This window comes from Cololabis saira, chromosome 15 (assembly GCF_033807715.1).
Source record: "Cololabis saira isolate AMF1-May2022 chromosome 15, fColSai1.1, whole genome shotgun sequence".
NCBI lineage: Eukaryota > Metazoa > Chordata > Actinopteri > Beloniformes > Belonidae > Cololabis > Cololabis saira.
In genome coordinates, this window is record NC_084601.1 from 41,798,290 (window position 1) to 41,815,261 (window position 16,972).

Here is a 16,972-nt window from a genome sequence, read left to right on the forward strand (position 1 = left end):
GAAGCTGCAGTCTGTCAGCGCTGATACTATTAATAGATCCATGATACTGACACACAGGTGTTCAGCACATCTGCCGTGAAAAGCACCTACTCGTCGCGGGAACGCACAGAGACATTAGCAACCATTGCTAGTTAGTAAGACAAAATGTCACTGTCCAAAGCATTGAAGAGGAAAGTTGACAGCGAGGGTAGGACGTACAAAGAAGAGTGGAAAGAGAAGTATGCTTTCATCCTACCTGAGTTTATAAATGCCAAGCCTGTGTGTCTCATCTGCAACGAAGTTGTTGCAGTTTGCAAAGAATACAACATCCGACGGCACCACGACACAAAGCATGGCACCTTCAAAGTGGCCTATCCGCTCCAGACAGGGACAAGGAGGCACAAACTTGAAGCGCTGACAGCCAGTTATGCGCACAGCAGCAAGATCCTGGTACGAGGCCTCACAGCGCAACAAAAAGTGACAAGTGCGTCCCTTAAAGCAGCATGGGTGCTCGCCCGGCACAACAGACCATTCACTGACGCAGAGATTTTTAAAGAGGTAATGGTGGCAGTTTTGGAGGAGCTGGCTACTGATAAGTCAATGGATGGCGTGATTGCCTCGGTGAAACAGGTGCCTCTCTCTGCGAGGTCCGCTACCCGGCGCATAGACGCACTGTCGGATGCTGTGCATGGAGTCATTTTCAGTGGTCTGAGTCAGGCCAATTACTTTTCTCTGGCCATTGATGAGAGCACAGACAACACAGATGTAAGCCAGATGTGTGTCTATGTGAGATATTTTGATGGGAAGGAGTTCAGGGAGGAGTTGCTGTCTTTAATTCCATTAGAGGGGAACACCACCGGAGAAATTATATTTAACAAACTGGAGGAAGTCTTCAGGCTGCATTCATTGTCCTTTGAGAAAATCAACCTCATCGTGACAGACGGGGCACCGGCCATGCTTGGAAAGCACAGAGGTCTGGTGAGCAGACTGAAGGAGATCGCGCCCCAAACGCACGGATTGCATTGCCTCATTCACCAGAGTGTCCTGTGCGCCAGGCTCAGTGGTGAGCTAAAGGGGGTCATGGATAAAGTGATGCGCATCATTAATTTTATCAGGGGTACATCAAGCACTCAGCACCGTCTTTTCCGACAGCTTGTGTCTGAATCAGAGGATGCCACTCACGATGACCTGCTGCTCCACAACGACGTGCGCTGGTTGAGTAAAGGCAAAGCGCTGGAGCGCTTCTGTGCGCTACTGGATGAGGTAAAGGCTTTCCTCAGATTAAGCAAGATGCGAGCTGCAGACGACCACCTTGCCTTTCTCCAAGATGAAATGTCCATGTCCAATGTAGCATTTTTAACAGATATTTTTGGCCATCTGAACCAGCTTAACCTGCAGCTACAGGGGAGAGGCAAAACCATAGTGGACATGGTTGAAAAGATGGAATCATTCACCAGGAAACTGGAGTTGTTCCATTCAGACCTATCAACTGGCAGGCTCCTGCACTTCACTACACTAAAATCACAGGTGCGGGGAGAAGTGACAGGACTGATGGTGGATTTCATCAAACAGCTACGGGCCAACTTCAAGTCCAGGTTTGATGACTACTCCATCCCGAGGGACATCGTCGCTTTTGTCCGTGACCCTCTCACTGTCCGAAGTGCGGATTTCTCCTCCCTGGCTAAAGAAACCATCCCATTGTTGGATGAGGCCGCATTTCAAATGGAGCTTATTGATTTCCAAGCAACCTCCCTGGTCAGTGATGCGCTCAAAAGTGCGCAATCCGTGGATGACTTTTGGATGACATGCTCAGATGAGTACAGCTGGATCAAAAAACTCGCATTTTATGTGCTGACGATGTTTCCCTCCACCTACACATGCGAGTCGGCCTTTTCGTCTATGAATGCCATTAAGACGCAGGAGAGGAACCGCCTGACGCACAAAAATCTGGAGAACTGCTTGCGGGTTAAAGTCACATCCATATCTCCAGACATCCAAAAGATCGTGACTGAAGGGAGATGCCAGTTTTCCCATTAAGTGAGTAATCTTTTAAGACTGCCATTACTGTTTTTATTAGATATATTCATTGTTGCTTTATTTTATTTAAATAGTAATTTATTTTCGCTTTCTCCTTTTCTTTTTTTTGCTCTGTAATTTCAGAAGCGCATACGTCCCACGTTCCCACCACAAGCCGGTGTGCGTCCGGAATCAAGAAGATTCTACGTTTATTTTATCTTTTCTAAATAAAGGCTTTGAATTCTCTATGAAATTGTCGTTTTTGTGATAGTAAATAATAATAAAAAAAAAAATAATTAAAAATTAAAAAAAATATTTATCAGATTTTCAATGTCATCTGGCGGGCCAGATATTATTGGAGGCGGGCCAATTTTGGCCCGCGGGCCGCCAGTTGCCGACCAATGCCCTAAACCCAGACCAGGACCAGAGAGTTTACTTAATTACTTAAATCTTATTTGAGAGGGACCATGTGCAATTAAAAACATAAATGTAAACATGTGATGCATTGCACCAGAGTTAGCCTTAGGATAATTTGCGTCTGCAGTCCCTTGGAACAAATAAATACAGCACAGATAAAAAACCTCAAACATTATTCAAGGATATTATCAAACATCACCCATCAAACATTATTCAAGGACATATAACACATACTGAGGTTGGAGGTTTCCGTTGTCTTACAGCAGCAGCATGAACATTGTTGTGATTAGCTGTCCCGTTTGGTCGGAGGTGGAACTCTTAAAAGGAGCGGCGCTAAGGGCCCGATTTACTAAGATCCTAAATAAAGAGTACTAAATTGCGTGTGCACTGAAAAAGTTTGCGCGTGCTGTTTGCGTGTGGTTTGCGGGTGATCAACTAAGATTGCGTGCACGATTGATAACAGGTGCAAACAGCAGTATTTAAATGAGGTGTTGCGGGTCTTAAGGTTTGCGAGCGCAGGACTGAATTTGATTGTAATATTGAATTGGTCGGGTTAGCGTGACCCGGCGGTGCTCGGCATGATCTGAGGAGAAAAAGACATCAGACACAGAGCTGGAGAGCGCTTTGATTCATCTATTTATGAGTTAAGTTTTTATTCAGATGTCCACAGTATATTGCAAATATTATATATTATATAGCAAACACTGACAGTAAATGTGTGACAGACGAGACCATCATATGGCCGAAAGAAGAGAAGTGTTCAGAACAGCGCACAGAGCGCACACTAAAGGCTGATTTATGGTTCCGCGTCACACCAACGCAGAACCGACGGCTTAGGCTACGCGGCGACGCGCACCGTACCTGACACAGCGGGTCGGAGCGGATTTGGTCATGATGTTTAACCTGTGTCAGGCCCTAAGTGTTTCAAATCCTCAAACCAAGGAATGTCTCCCATCATAACTCCAGCTTTGTTTTTGCTACATTACTTGGCACTACTGCTTTTTTTGACTCAGGATGACGGCATGAAACACAAGATCCTGATTGTCCTTTCAATTCTTTGGATCCTGAAAAGACACAGGGAGCATAAAAGTGGGTGGAGAAAGATTTCAGGGTGTTTGTGGTGTTTCAGGTGAAGAACAAAGCTCCTGCAGAGATATTTCAGGGTGTTTGTGGTGTTTCAGGTGAAGAACAAAGCTCCTGCAGAGATATTTCAGGGTGTTTGTGGTGTTTCAGGTGAAGAACAAAGCTCCTGCAGAGATATTTCAGGGTGTTTGTGGTGTTTCAGGTGAAGAACAAAGCTCCTGCAGAGATATTTCAGAGTGTTTGTGGTGTTTCAGGTGAAGAACGAAGCTCCTGCAGAGATATTTCAGGGTGTTTGTGGTGTTTCAGGAGAAGAATGAAGCTCCTGCAGAGATATTTCAGGGTGTTTGTGGTGTTTCAGGTGAAGAACGAAGCTCCTGCCGAGGTGCAGATCACCGCCGAGCAGCTGCTGAGAGAAGCCAAGGAGAGGGAGCTGGAACTTCTGCCGCCCAAGCAGGAGATTACCGTCAAGGAGGAGCTCAACGACTCCAAGCTGAGGAAGAGGAAGGTAAACCTGCTTCCAGGCTCCGTTATCTTGAAACAAACACCACAGTTTAGTGTCTTGACTTCACGCTGAGCTGCTTTCTTGAAGGCCTTTGAGGACCAACATCAGGAAGAATCCAACCGTCATCAGTTAGGGCTCAGTTCTACTTGCAGTTCAGAACGCGTACGCGTCGTTGTCGTCACGCGTATCCTGCGTTCATTTGGCGCGTGGACGTGCACGTTCTCAAAAAGACAGTGAACGCGTACGCGACCTGCAGTTCTGGCTGTGGCCGCGAGTGGCGCTGTTCCCGGTCTGATACCAGCTGGACACAAGTGACGACGGATGTCGCTGGCGCTGTTTCCTTTGCCGAAAATACTGACAGGCCTCTATAGTTGACACGCCTCTGCCACATTGCATGGAGGAAGGGGACAGTACCGCTGGAGTGGCAAACCGGAGTGGTGGTCCTTCTTTTTAAAAAGGGGGACTAGAGACTGTGCTCCAACTATAGGGGGATCACACTTCTCAGCCTCCCCGGGAAAGTCTACTCCAGCGTACTGGAGAGGAGAATACGTCTGATAGTTGAACCTTGGATTCAGGAGGAACAATGCGGTTTTCGTCCCGGTCGTGGAACACTGGACCAGCTCTACACCCCCCGCAGGGTGCTCGAGGGTTCATGGGGTTCATGGGTATGCGGCGACTCAACCGCTGCGTACCCTACGCCGTAGGCTCTGCGTTGGTGTAACACGGAACCATAAATCAGCCTTAAGTCGCGGAGCTGATGTTAATGTATTTCGCCCGGACTACATTTAATGGGGCACAGCGCGCTGACGCCGCGCACATAAAAAGAAGAAAGAGGGCGCGGATTTGTTTGGTTCTAGTAACATGCCGTGCTCAGGCAATGAGTCTGCAATGGCCCAGACGGGAGACACATGTAGCTCAGTGCTTAACTTTTATTTTTAATCCACGCTATATTCTTGTGGTCCGTTCTCCTATATGTTCCCGCTCTAACCCGGTACATGCATAGGTTCCTCTAAACCAGTGGTCGGCAACTGGCGGCCCGCGGGCCAAAATTGGCCCGTCTACAATAATATCTGGCCCGCCAGATGACATTGAAAATCTGATTTAAAAATCTTTTCTTTTTTTTTTTTTTTTTTTTTTTTTTTTTATTATTTACTATCACAAAAATGACAATTTCATAGAGAATTCAAAGCCTTTATTTAGAAAAGATAAAATAAAATAAAATAAAAGTAGAATCTTCTTGATTCCGGACGCACACAATTCTGTATAGTTCCCTGTCACCTGTAGCATAGGGGGCCTTAATTAGAGGTGCACACAAATATTCAGGAGGCACAGACTCCCGGGGAACTCCTGAAGCTGTTGAAATGGTAAGACGTATGTGTCAAGTGATTTGTTGTGGTTTAAACTGTGAAAAATACAACTGATAACTTACCTTGAGTTTTGCTGTTGGTCTTTTAAATGGTAAAACGTCCATTATATGTCTAAAAATACGTTGGAAAATCCGCCTCATTTGCATATCCTCTCACTGGCTTCAGGAGACACAGAGAGCTGCTGCTCCATGTGCAGTACTGACTACTGTGCTACTGTTCATATCATGGGTTTTTCATGTGTTTAATGTTGTTCTGTGTATTTTAAAGGACTGCATTTGTTAGTAGCTTGGCAGAAAATAATATTATCACCAAGTTACTTATAAGCGGTTTCATAACGGAGCCACAGAGTAGCGCTAAAGCAGTAATAACACACTAATAACAGTCTGTAGCAAATTCAAGTTACTTTATTTAAACTAATGACTTTCTTAAATTACTTTTTTGTACAATATATAATGGTATAATAATACTAGTAGCCTATAGATAAGGGGAAAAAAGTTTTGTTTAGTAGAAAAAAAAACATGCTTCGCCTGATTGATGTTCTGGCCCACCATTCAGTTGCTCCGAAAAAATTTGGCCCGAGGCCAAACTTACTTGCCGACCCCTGCCTTATGTCATTTCATCAATGAATGTGGTTTTACTGCTATTTCAACATTTAGTCATCACCAGAAAAATAACTCATTTGACAATTTTCACATGTTTCAAGAAAATTTTCACTTGAAATATGTAGGAAAATCTGCCAGTGGAACAAGATTTATCTTCTTATTACAAGCAAAAAAATCTTGTTCCACTGGCAGATTTTTCTACTTATTTCAAGGGAAAATCTACTTGAAACAGACTGATTTATTGCTTGTGTAGTTGAAAAATACATGAGAACAGAACCTTGAAAAAAATAATCGCGTATTAAATCGCAATCGCAATATTGAGGAAAAAAATGTTGTGAGGCCATGCAAACCTGTATATACTAGTGTGGACATTAATGTTTTTCTACAATATTTCCTCCTCATGACAGTAAAATAGGCCATTCTAAGCCAATTTACTGCAGCAATTCAGAATCAGAATCAGCTTTATTGAGTCAGTTTAGAAAACTGTTATTGACTTCGGATACTGAATATCATACAATACACAATATCAAGTTGCAAAAAAACACCTCGCAGACACGAAGCACAGACGTCACAGGACTTGCATGTGGGTGATTGGGGGTGGGCAAGTCGGGGGGGGGTCCCGGCACAGTTCATCCAAGTGAGGGCCGGGTAGCTGGCGCTCAAACCCGGACGTCCTTGTCGGGAGGGGCTGATAAGAGAGGGAGCCAGGAAGGCGGTTGGATGGGGAGAGGGAGGTGTGTGTGTGTCAGTGTGTATGTGAGAGTCTGTAACGCGGTAAGACCGACGACCTTTCTCCCCGAGAGTAGCCAAGCGTCCTTGATGTTAGCGAACAGCGGTACAGTTCTGGGAGTCAGGATCCTCAGATGTTTTGGGAAGGGGGAGGGTTAGGTTGGGTGCAGAGCGTCATGTTTACATTCCTCCCGGGAGATTATAGCGGAGAGGCTTGCCAGCCGCTCCTTCAAGGCCAAAAACTAATCAACAATTTGCAGGCAGCTCGGTAATTTTCCGTCTGCTTTTTCTTCTGGATCCTCAATCAATCAATAACTCCGCTCAGACGAATTTATGATCAGTCCCCGCCAAGCCGGGTGCCCAGCTTCTCCAAGGTTTTCTCCATCTTGTTATAGAGCTCAAAGACCCCTGCTAGCCTACGATTCTGTTCAAGAATCGCATCCAGCTTGCGGCCCTGCTCTCCCAGCGTTACAGTCTGAGTGCTGAGTCCCGTGCTCAATCCTTCAGCAGCTTCGGGCAGCTCAGAGAGGGCCAGAACGGCCCCCGCAGCCTTCCGCGATTGTCGATAGGCCAGGAAGATCCCCACTCCAATTAGGAGAAATCCTGCTATCATAAATCCAATTATGAAGGCGTTCTCAACATCCTCAACAGATAAAATTTTGAGGCACAAAGGGCGCCAGTTCTTATAGGAGTCCATCGTATAGCCAGCAAAAAATGTTCCGTCGGGGCAGGAGGGCTCCCTTACCCCCTGGCTTCTTGTTGCAAAAATTTGGTCAATGGTACTGAGGGTCCAGTTAATCAATTCCATGATTGTAGAGTTTCAGAGGAGTGAAAAGGAGAGACTCTGAAGACAAGACAGGACAAAAAGCAGCAGGGCAGATAAGGGCAGGAGGGAGCAGAAAATGCGACCGCCTTCGCTGAGAGCCAGAAGAAGAGTTGAATTCCTTTCCAAATCATTAGAAAATGTGGTTAACACCCAGTTTTGCATGAAAAAAAATACCGTGATATACATTTTTGGTCATACCGCCCAGCACTACTAGGGAGGTGTTCCAGGCATGTCCCTCCGGGAGGAGACCCAGGACACGCTGGAGAGACTATGTCTCTCAGCTGGCCTGGGAACGCCTCGGACTCCCACTTGGATAAAGATATTATATAGCTCTTCCAAGGCATGTGTAAGGACAAACGATCAAATTTCAACAAGCTTTAACTTGCAAAGAGGTACCAGGCAGGATTGTCCTCTTTCTCCCTCACTATTTATTGAGCCCTTAGCAGCTGCTATTAGGCAAAACCAAAATATTAAAGGCATACAATGCAAAACATTATATCACAAAATAAGTCTTTATGCTGATGATGTACTACTCTTCCTCCAGAACTCACAAACCTCACTATCACAGACAATTGCGCTTATTGATGGATTTTCATCTCTGTCTGACTACTTTATCAACTGGTCCAAATCCACAGTTTTGTGCATCAACTGCAATTTCCAGAATACAGCCAACTAAATTACAATCAGGAAACATTAGATATCTAGGCATAAACATCTCCCCTCGACTGTTAGAGTTAATAAAACTAAATTATGTTCAGCTCTTAAGAAAAATAGAGGATGATCTTACCCGATAGAACTCTCTTTCCATTTCACTGATGGGGAGAATTGTCACCATCGAAATGATGGTTTTACCAAAAATAAATATCTTTTTTCGATGATACCATCCAAACCCCCTTCCTTCTTGGTTTAAGTCACTGGATTCATACGTTTCAAAATTCCTGTGGAAATATAAAACTCCACGTATTAGCTTAAAGACATTACAAAAATCCAAAGACTGTGGAGGCTTAGACTTACCCAACTTCCAGTATTATTTCTTAGTTAATAATTTACAGTACATCTTAAAATGGTGCGTGCGTGCGTGCGTGCGTGCGTGCGTGCGTGCGTGCGTGCGTGCGTGCGTGCGTGCGTGCGTGCGTGCGTGCGTGCGTGCGTGCGTGCGTGCGTGCAGCCTGTACATAACTTGGCCTATGTTGTCCCAAATTGTCTCATTATTTTTTGTGTGTGGGCTGCATGTGGTGAGCTTATATAACAAAACCATAGGTCAATTTACACCAGACTTACACTTTAAGAGGACAATAAATAGGGGCTATGGGTCAATTTATACTGAACTTACAGTTTAATAGCAACTTATTTTGAATGAACAAATGTTGAGTGTTGTGTAAGGTTTTGTGTAGTAAACAGTATTTGCTTATTTTTTATTTTTTCATTTTATTTTATTTATTTCTCATTGTTCACATTGCACTTTAAATGCTTGCGACTTATTTTTCTCTTAATTTCACTTGTTTGTTGCACTGTAGCTGTTTCAAAAAATATTTAGAATAAATGGTGCATATTTTTCAGAAAATGTAATGTCTCCTTGCTCATGCCCTTTTGTCAATGGTTTGGCTCCTAATCAATACTGTAAACAAATCTAATATTCATTGATTCATTCAATTTCTAGTTTACTTTTGAGTATTATAATTGTCACCCATTGCCCTTTTTTAGTATGGCTGTAGTATCCGTAGTATCAGTGTGCTATACAAGCAATATGCATGCAGGGATGGATTACTGAACAGGCCTACCAGGCCCAGGGTCCCAAGAGCTCTGATGCTCTCCACAATTAAGATGCTACTGTAATATAGGCTTGTATTGGGTTTGTTCATCTCATGTCTGGAAAATCTACAAAAGTCATCAGAATATTCAATTTAATGAACTATTTATCAAAATGTTGTTCCAGGGAATCACACTCCTGGCCTATGTTGTTCAATTGTCTCATTCTGTTTTCTATGGGCTGCATGTGGTGAGCTTGAACAACAGGACCATGGGTCAATTCACACCAGACTTACACTTTAAGAGGACAAAAAATGACAATTGTGTTGATCGGGGCATATATCTTGGCTTAGGGGCTCGCTTACCTCCCAGGGAAAAAAAGTTCAGGCTCAGGATTTTTTTTTACTATCACCCCTGTTGGCAACTTTACACAAATTTGGATTTGGCAAATCTTTTATCATCTGGATAAAGATATTATATAGCTCTCCCAAGGCATGTGTAATGACAAACATGATCAAATTTCAACAAGCTTTAACTTGCAAAGAGGTACCAGACAGGATTGTCCTTTTTCTCCCTCACTATTTATTGAGCGCTTAGCAGCTGCTATCAGGAAACATTATATATCTAGGCATAAACATCTCCCCTAGACTGTTAGAGTTAATAAAACTATTATGTTCAGCTCTTAAGAAAAATAGAGGATGATCTTACCCGATGGAACTCTCTTCCCATTTCACTGATGGACTGATTGAGAATTGTCACCATCGAAATGATGGTTTTACCAAAAATAAATATATTTTTACAATGATACCGTTCAAACCCCCTTCGTTCTTGGTTTAAGTCACTGGATCCATACGTGTCAACATTCCTGTGGAAAAATAAAACACCACGTATTAGCTTAAAGACATTACAAAAATCCAAAGACTGTGGAGGCTTAGACTTACCCAACGTCCAGTAATATTTCTTAGTTAATAAGTTACAGAATATCTTAAAATGGTGCAAAAATCACTCACTAGATAGTCAATGGCTGGATTCAGAAGTGTTTTGCAATGATTTGGAAATCTCAGATTTACCATTTATCAGTCAAAATATTAAACATCATAAATGCTTTAAAAGCATTAATATTAGCTAATCTCTGACAGCCTGGTGGGACTTCCTTTTAAAATAGCCAAAGTCTCACTTTTTCCATGTGATCGCACAACCATCTGGAACAACCAAGACATTCTGAAAAATGATAAAATGATGGTCAACTTTACTCAATGGAGAGACCAAGGAATAAAGTATCTACAACATATAATCGTAAGTGGACATTTTGTACCATTTAACACACTCACTGTTCAATATGGAATTAGCACTAACACATTTTTAGAATACCAACAACTTAAGTCCATAATAAAAAAAAAAAAAAAAAAACTCAACCAACTGGATCTGGGCAATATATCGAATATACTCGATGTATCGTGGCTTCTACTCTGTGCAATGTACAAAATGACTATCGTGAATATTCGAGTATACATTATCACGCATTTGCTTTTAGCAGGGCATTAAATTGCAGGCTTTTCTCACTCTTTCTCGTCTCGTCTCGTCTCTCCTCCTCAGAGACATAAAACAAGCGCACCTACTTACATACGTCAGTCACGTGCGTTTGACCAAGTTGTGATTTCCCCCTTTTTGCATGAAAGTTTAAAATGAGCATATATTAATGAAGTATGAACAAGAATGTTTTAATGTAGACATATAGAATCATCATACTGGTGTGATTGTATGCATCAAAGTGTTAATTCAAGGCTAAGACAAAATATCGAGATATATATTGTGTATCGTGACATGGCCTAAAAATATTGAGATATTAATAAAAGGCCATATCGCCCAGTCCTACAGCTAAGTATAGTAGTTACTTAATCTAAAAACCCCAAAATTACTATTGAAACTCTACAGGTTAATGTCCAAAATAGATAGTCTCTCTTCCGATTTCCAAATGGGCGGCTGACCTCTCTCTTAACAGTAATCAAATCTCTTGGTCTTGTTTAAATAATTTCACTATGACCAAGGAGATTATCTTCATTTCATCAACTCGAACTGTTGAATCACTTTTCTAAGCCCAACGGCACAACGCAGCTCAAACAGCAGGTGTATCCGCCCCTTTAATCTGATTGGTTTAAGAGTAAATCGTTCCCCACGTGGGGTGCGCTCTTATAATTGGCTGAAACAGTCAAAGTCAAAGTCAAAGTAGCTTTATTATCGTTCCTTCACATGTCAGACATACAAAGAATCGAGAGGACGTTTCCCACTTCCCTCGGTGAAACGAAGGAAGATATCTGATTGGTTGCAGATCCTTCCGTGTTAAAAAAAAACGCATTTGTGAATCGAGTCACGTCAGGGGAGTCTCAAAAGTCACATGCAAATCCAGCGCAGCTCACAGACAAAAAAACGTTTGTAAATCAGGTTATATTTGTGTGTGCATCAAAAATACACTTGTATATCATATCCTACACACGTGTGAATTTTGTCCTTTGCATTTGTGAATAATGACACTGTTCTAGCTCCATACTTGAAACTGAAAAGGTCTTTGATAATGCAGCCAAAAAGTAAATCATCTTCTCTATTACAGAATCATAAAGGAAGACCCAAAAGACACTGCTGTGATGATTGGGAGCAAGTCTTCACCACTTCATCAAACCTGAAGATCCATGAGAAAACTCACACTGGTGATAAACCATACAGCTGTGATCAGTGTGGTGCGGCTTTTACCCGACAACATCATCTGAAGCGACACCACCGTATTCACACTGGAAACAAGCCTTACAGCTGTGATCAGTGTGGGGCGGCTTTTGCCCAGCAAGGTCATTTGACGACTCACCAACGTATTCACACTGGAGACAAGCCTTACAAATGCGATCAGTGTGGAAAGGCTTTTACCCAGCAAGGTGATCTAACGAAACACCGACGGATTCACACTGGAGACAAGCCTTACAGATGCGATCATTGTGGAAAGGCTTTTACCGAGCAATGTCATTTGACGAGACATCAACGTATTCACACTGGAGACAAGCCCTACAGGTGTGATCAGTGTGGAGCGGCTTTTGCCGAGCCAGGTACTCTAACGAGACATCAACGTATTCACACTGGAAACAAGCCTTACAGGTGTGATCAGTGTGGAGCGGCTTTTGCCCATCAAAGTGATCTAACGAGACACCAACGTATTCACACTGGAGACAAGCCCTACAGGTGTGATCAGTGTGGAGTTGCTTTTGCCCAGCGAGGTCATTTGACGAGTCACCAACGTATTCACACTGGAGACAAGCCTTACAGGTGTGATCAGTGTGGAGCAGCTTTTGCCGCGCAAGGTGCTCTAACGAGACACCAACGTATTCACACAGACAGCCTTACAGGTGTGATCAGTGTGGATCGGCTTTTGCCCGGCAAGATCAGTTGACGAGACATCAACGTATTCACACTGGGGGAAAGCCTTACAGGTGTGATCAGTGTGGAGCGGATTTTATCCGGCAAGGTGATTTGACGACTCACCAACGTATTCACACTGGAGACAAGCCTTACAGGTGTGATCAGTGTGGAGCGGCTTTCGCCCAGCAAGGTGCTCTAACGAGACACCAACGTAGTCACACTGGAGAGAAGCCTTACAACTGTGATCAGTGTGGAGTTGCTTTTGCCCATCAAAGTAGCCTAACGACTCACCAACGTATTCACACTGGAAACAAGCCTTACAGATGTGATCAGTGTGGAGTGGCTTTTGCCCAGCAAAGTAATTTGACGAGACACCAACGTATTCACACTGGATAAAAAGTGTACATCTGTGATCAGTGCTGCTCTCATTTATTTTGAGAGTTCAGTTAAAAGGCACCAATGTAGTTTAGTTAGTTTTTAAAAAGCAGCAGATTCTCTACAACTGTAAGAGCTGTTCAGTTATAACCAGATTTAGAAAATGAAGTATTCAGTTCAAAAGTCTTTATTTTGAACATGATGGTAGTGTAAGTAACAGACATGCTCGAACATACTTGAACAATGAATGCAAGAGATTCTTTTTTTTGAAGCAGCAGCAGTTTTGGCATGTTGAAAATAAGTAGGAAGTAAAATATAAGTAGGAAGTAAAATATAAAATAATAAAATAATAGACAGATACATGCATTTCCACGTACATATACACCCACAAGTCCAGTCCACCCCACCATCCCCTCACCCAGCGCAGAATGAGGAAGTCAGCCGTCCCGATCGGCCATCACAATACAAATGATGAGACAAGACAAGAGAAATATTTGTTGGGCCACAGTCCGATATGAACTATGGATTGTGTGATTATATGAACAGTTGAGGCCTTGGGTCAGCTTTGAGGCCCAGTTCTGGGGCCTCAGGCTGAGACCAGCCTCGAATTTATGATACCTGATCGCATGGTTTGGAACAAAGGAAACCTCATGGACGCAAAGCTCAACCAGGATTTGGATCTAAGGCCCTGCAGTGATAAGGAACGGCCCCTGATTGGACACAGACCCCAGGCCACAGGGGGGGCCTTGACTTCCTGGGCCAGCTATAAAAGGAAAAGCTCTCTTCTCCTCTGCTCTGTCCGTTTTGCAGCGAGTGGCACGCAAGTTTTCTGAGCCCAAAGAGGAGCCGAACCAGGGACCTTGCAGGCCTCGACGTGAACACCTTTGGACCGACCTGGAGCTGAAGGAGGCCCAGCTGCTGTGCCCATGTATTCCCCTCATCCACACTGGTCCTCATCTGGACCAGGAGAGAGAGAGAGAGAGAGAGAGAGAGAGACGCTCTTTATCAGGATCCCCTGCTGAGCGTAACTACTCTTTGTTTCATCAAGAAACACTGACCGGCCGGATCAAACCACTTTCTCTTCATTTACCAAGATTCACGTAAGAGGCTGTTCTGTGTCTGGGCAGAGAAACTTAGTAACACATTTTAAAAGTTAGTTTTACGTTGTGAGCCGGACTGGTGATCCAGTCACAACTGTGCTCATTAGTTGAGTGTGTTTGTTTAATGTTTTCTCCCCTCATTCTGCTCCTACTAACCCCCCAAAACACACACACACACACACACACACACACACACACACACACACACACACACACACACACACACACACACACACACACACACACACACACAGGTAATCTGAAGTTTTGTGTTCATGTTTAGTTAGTTGTTGTTTTTGGGTAGTTTAGCCATCAGAATTTATCCGAAGTGTTGTTTTACCATCTTCTTGACACTTGTGTAAATAAATTCTGATTAATTTGAATGAGAGAAGTTGTTTTTGCTTATTTTACGCATATTTGTCACAACTGCTGGTTGCAAAGGCCTGTGTTCGAATTCCTCCCTTCACTTTTATTCTGAAGAATAATCTACCTTGAGACTGATTTTTTTCTGTTTAGTTATTTTCCTGATTACATCAGTTGGTGCCCTGTTTTGATTAAGTCATTTTGATAATTCAATTTGATAAATAATCTACTTTGTAAATTATTAATGATTGTCCTTCGACAATCATTAATAATTCTTTGATAACTGAACCAGCACCTCCCCTGTGGCACAATATCAATCATATTAGAAATAAATGTATGGCTTTATATAAGTTGTCCGATTGTGGTAGAATAAAAAATCACTCACCACAGAGATGTCATGGGTGTGAAAAAAAAACATTGAGAAAAAACAATTTTTCCCTTTTTCTTTTTTTCTTTTTTCCTTTTTTTTAACTACGGAAACTGACATTCTTTGAAATCAGTGTCCAAAATTTAAAATTCCATGCAAATAATCTCTGGTTGCCACATTTCCCCGACAGCAAGATGGATGCTGCAGGTTTTCAACTGCCTGCTTTGAAAGACTCATGGTGCGGGACATACCGTGGGGCAAAAAAGTATTTAGTCAGCCACCAATTGTGCAAGTTCTCCCACTTAAAAAGATGAGAGGCCTTCAACTATGAGACACAGAATGGGGGGAAAGTATCCAAGAAATCACATTGTAGGATTTTTACTGAATGAATTGATAAATTCCTGGGTAAAACAAGTATTTGGTCACCTACAAACAAGCAAGATTTTTTCAAGCAAGGTTTTTCTGCAAAGGGACCAGGACGACTGATCCGTTATTTGCAAATACATTCTTTTTAAAATCAGCCAATGTGATTTTTTTTTTCTTTCATTTTGTCTCTCATTCATATATATATATATATACACACACACACACACACACACACACACACACACACACACACACACACACACACACACACACACACACACACACACACACACACACACACACACACACACACACACACACACACACACACACACACACACACACACACACACTTACTTTGATCTACTTCAAATCATGTTTCTCTAGTTTGCCCTCTATGATTAGATTTGTGTTAATTAAACAACCTCAGACCGTGTCAGAAAAGGCTCTGTGGTGCAATGGTAGCGCGTCTGACTCCAGATCAGAAGGTTGTGTGTTCAACTCACATCAGGGTCATAATGAACTTTCAGTTTTTTTATTTATCCATCCTCACGAGTTCACCAACCAGACAAACTTTAGCTGCAACAGAAAACTTTGATATGTACCTGGAATTGTTCAAGTCTGCATAATCACCTGACTTGATGAAAAGAGGAACAAAAGATAATCTTTAAAAAAAAAAGAATTTCATTTGTTTATCAGGAGACACAAGGCAGGTTTATTTGTATACCACATTTCATGTACAATTTAAAGTGATTTAATAGCAACATTTAAGATAAAAATATGTGTCAAAGTGATAAAGTAAAATCATCCAGTTTTAAAAAGTCTCTAAATTGTTTGATTCTGCAGATTCACACATATAGGAGTGGTTGTTGTGGCCGAGTGGTTAAGGCGATGGACTCGAAATCCATTGGGGATTCCCCGCGCAGGTTCAAATCCTGCCAACAACGATCGATATTTGAATGGGGAAAAAAGGCTTGTTAAATCTTGTCTGTCTTAACCTCAGACAAAACTGATAAAACTCATCCATACTGACAGGAATTAGCAGGAGAGACCACGTCTCTCCAGTGTTAGCGTCGCTCCATTGGCTACCTGTAGAATTCAATTTAAAATTTTACTACTTGCATATAAAGCCCAAAACGGCTTAGCTCCGCAGTATTTACAAGATTTGATAGTGCCTTATGTTCCTGGCCGAGCTCTCCGCTCCCAGGGTGCAGGTTTACTCGTAGTTCCTAGAGTATCTAAATGTAGATTTGGAGGGCGGGCGTTCTGCTATCAGGCACCATTACTTTGGAACCAACTTCCAATCTGGGTTAAGGAGGCTGACACCACCTCCACCTTTAAAACTAAACTTAAAACCTTTCTGTTTAGTAAAGCTTATAGTTAGTGTTAAGTAAACCTCTAGCTGGTGTTGGTAAATCTCTAGGTAGTGTAAACTCTAGTGTGTTAGAGTCAGTAGTCATTGTCGCAGCTATAGAACAAAACTATAATAGTTAGTCTCAAATATAGCTTCGCGGTAGATATGCTGCTATAGGCTTATGCTGCAGGGGGGCACCGACATGATCCGCTGGGCGGTGCCTCTCACCCTTCTTCTCCTCTCCTTTTCCCTGCCTCTCTTCTCCATTACCATTTTTATTTATTATAAATATCTCATAGCTATCATTTTTGTCCATTGTTCCTGTAGTTTCTTGTGCCGGCCCCCCTTTTTTCTCTTTTGTGTATGTTTGCAGGC

The 16,972-nt window shown here is 42.6% G+C and overlaps 1 protein-coding gene and 2 non-coding genes across 3 annotated transcripts in view; all 3 read left to right on the forward strand.

The window, feature by feature from the left end:
* Positions 1 to 144: 144 nt before the first annotated feature.
* Positions 145 to 16,972, forward strand: part of LOC133460944 (protein FAM200A-like) — an 18,478-nt gene continuing 1,650 nt past the window's right edge. The window contains exons 1-2 of the mRNA XM_061741657.1: positions 145 to 1,983; positions 3,854 to 4,000. Of these exons, the coding sequence (XP_061597641.1) occupies positions 145 to 1,983; positions 3,854 to 4,000 (1,986 nt within the window). The remainder of the gene's footprint in view (positions 1,984 to 3,853; positions 4,001 to 16,972) is intronic.
* On the forward strand, positions 15,688 to 15,759 carry trnaw-cca (transfer RNA tryptophan (anticodon CCA)). Its single transcript has one exon. It is a non-coding gene; the product is annotated as a tRNA-Trp (tRNA).
* Positions 16,109 to 16,190, forward strand: trnas-cga (transfer RNA serine (anticodon CGA)). The gene has a single exon. It is a non-coding gene; the product is annotated as a tRNA-Ser (tRNA).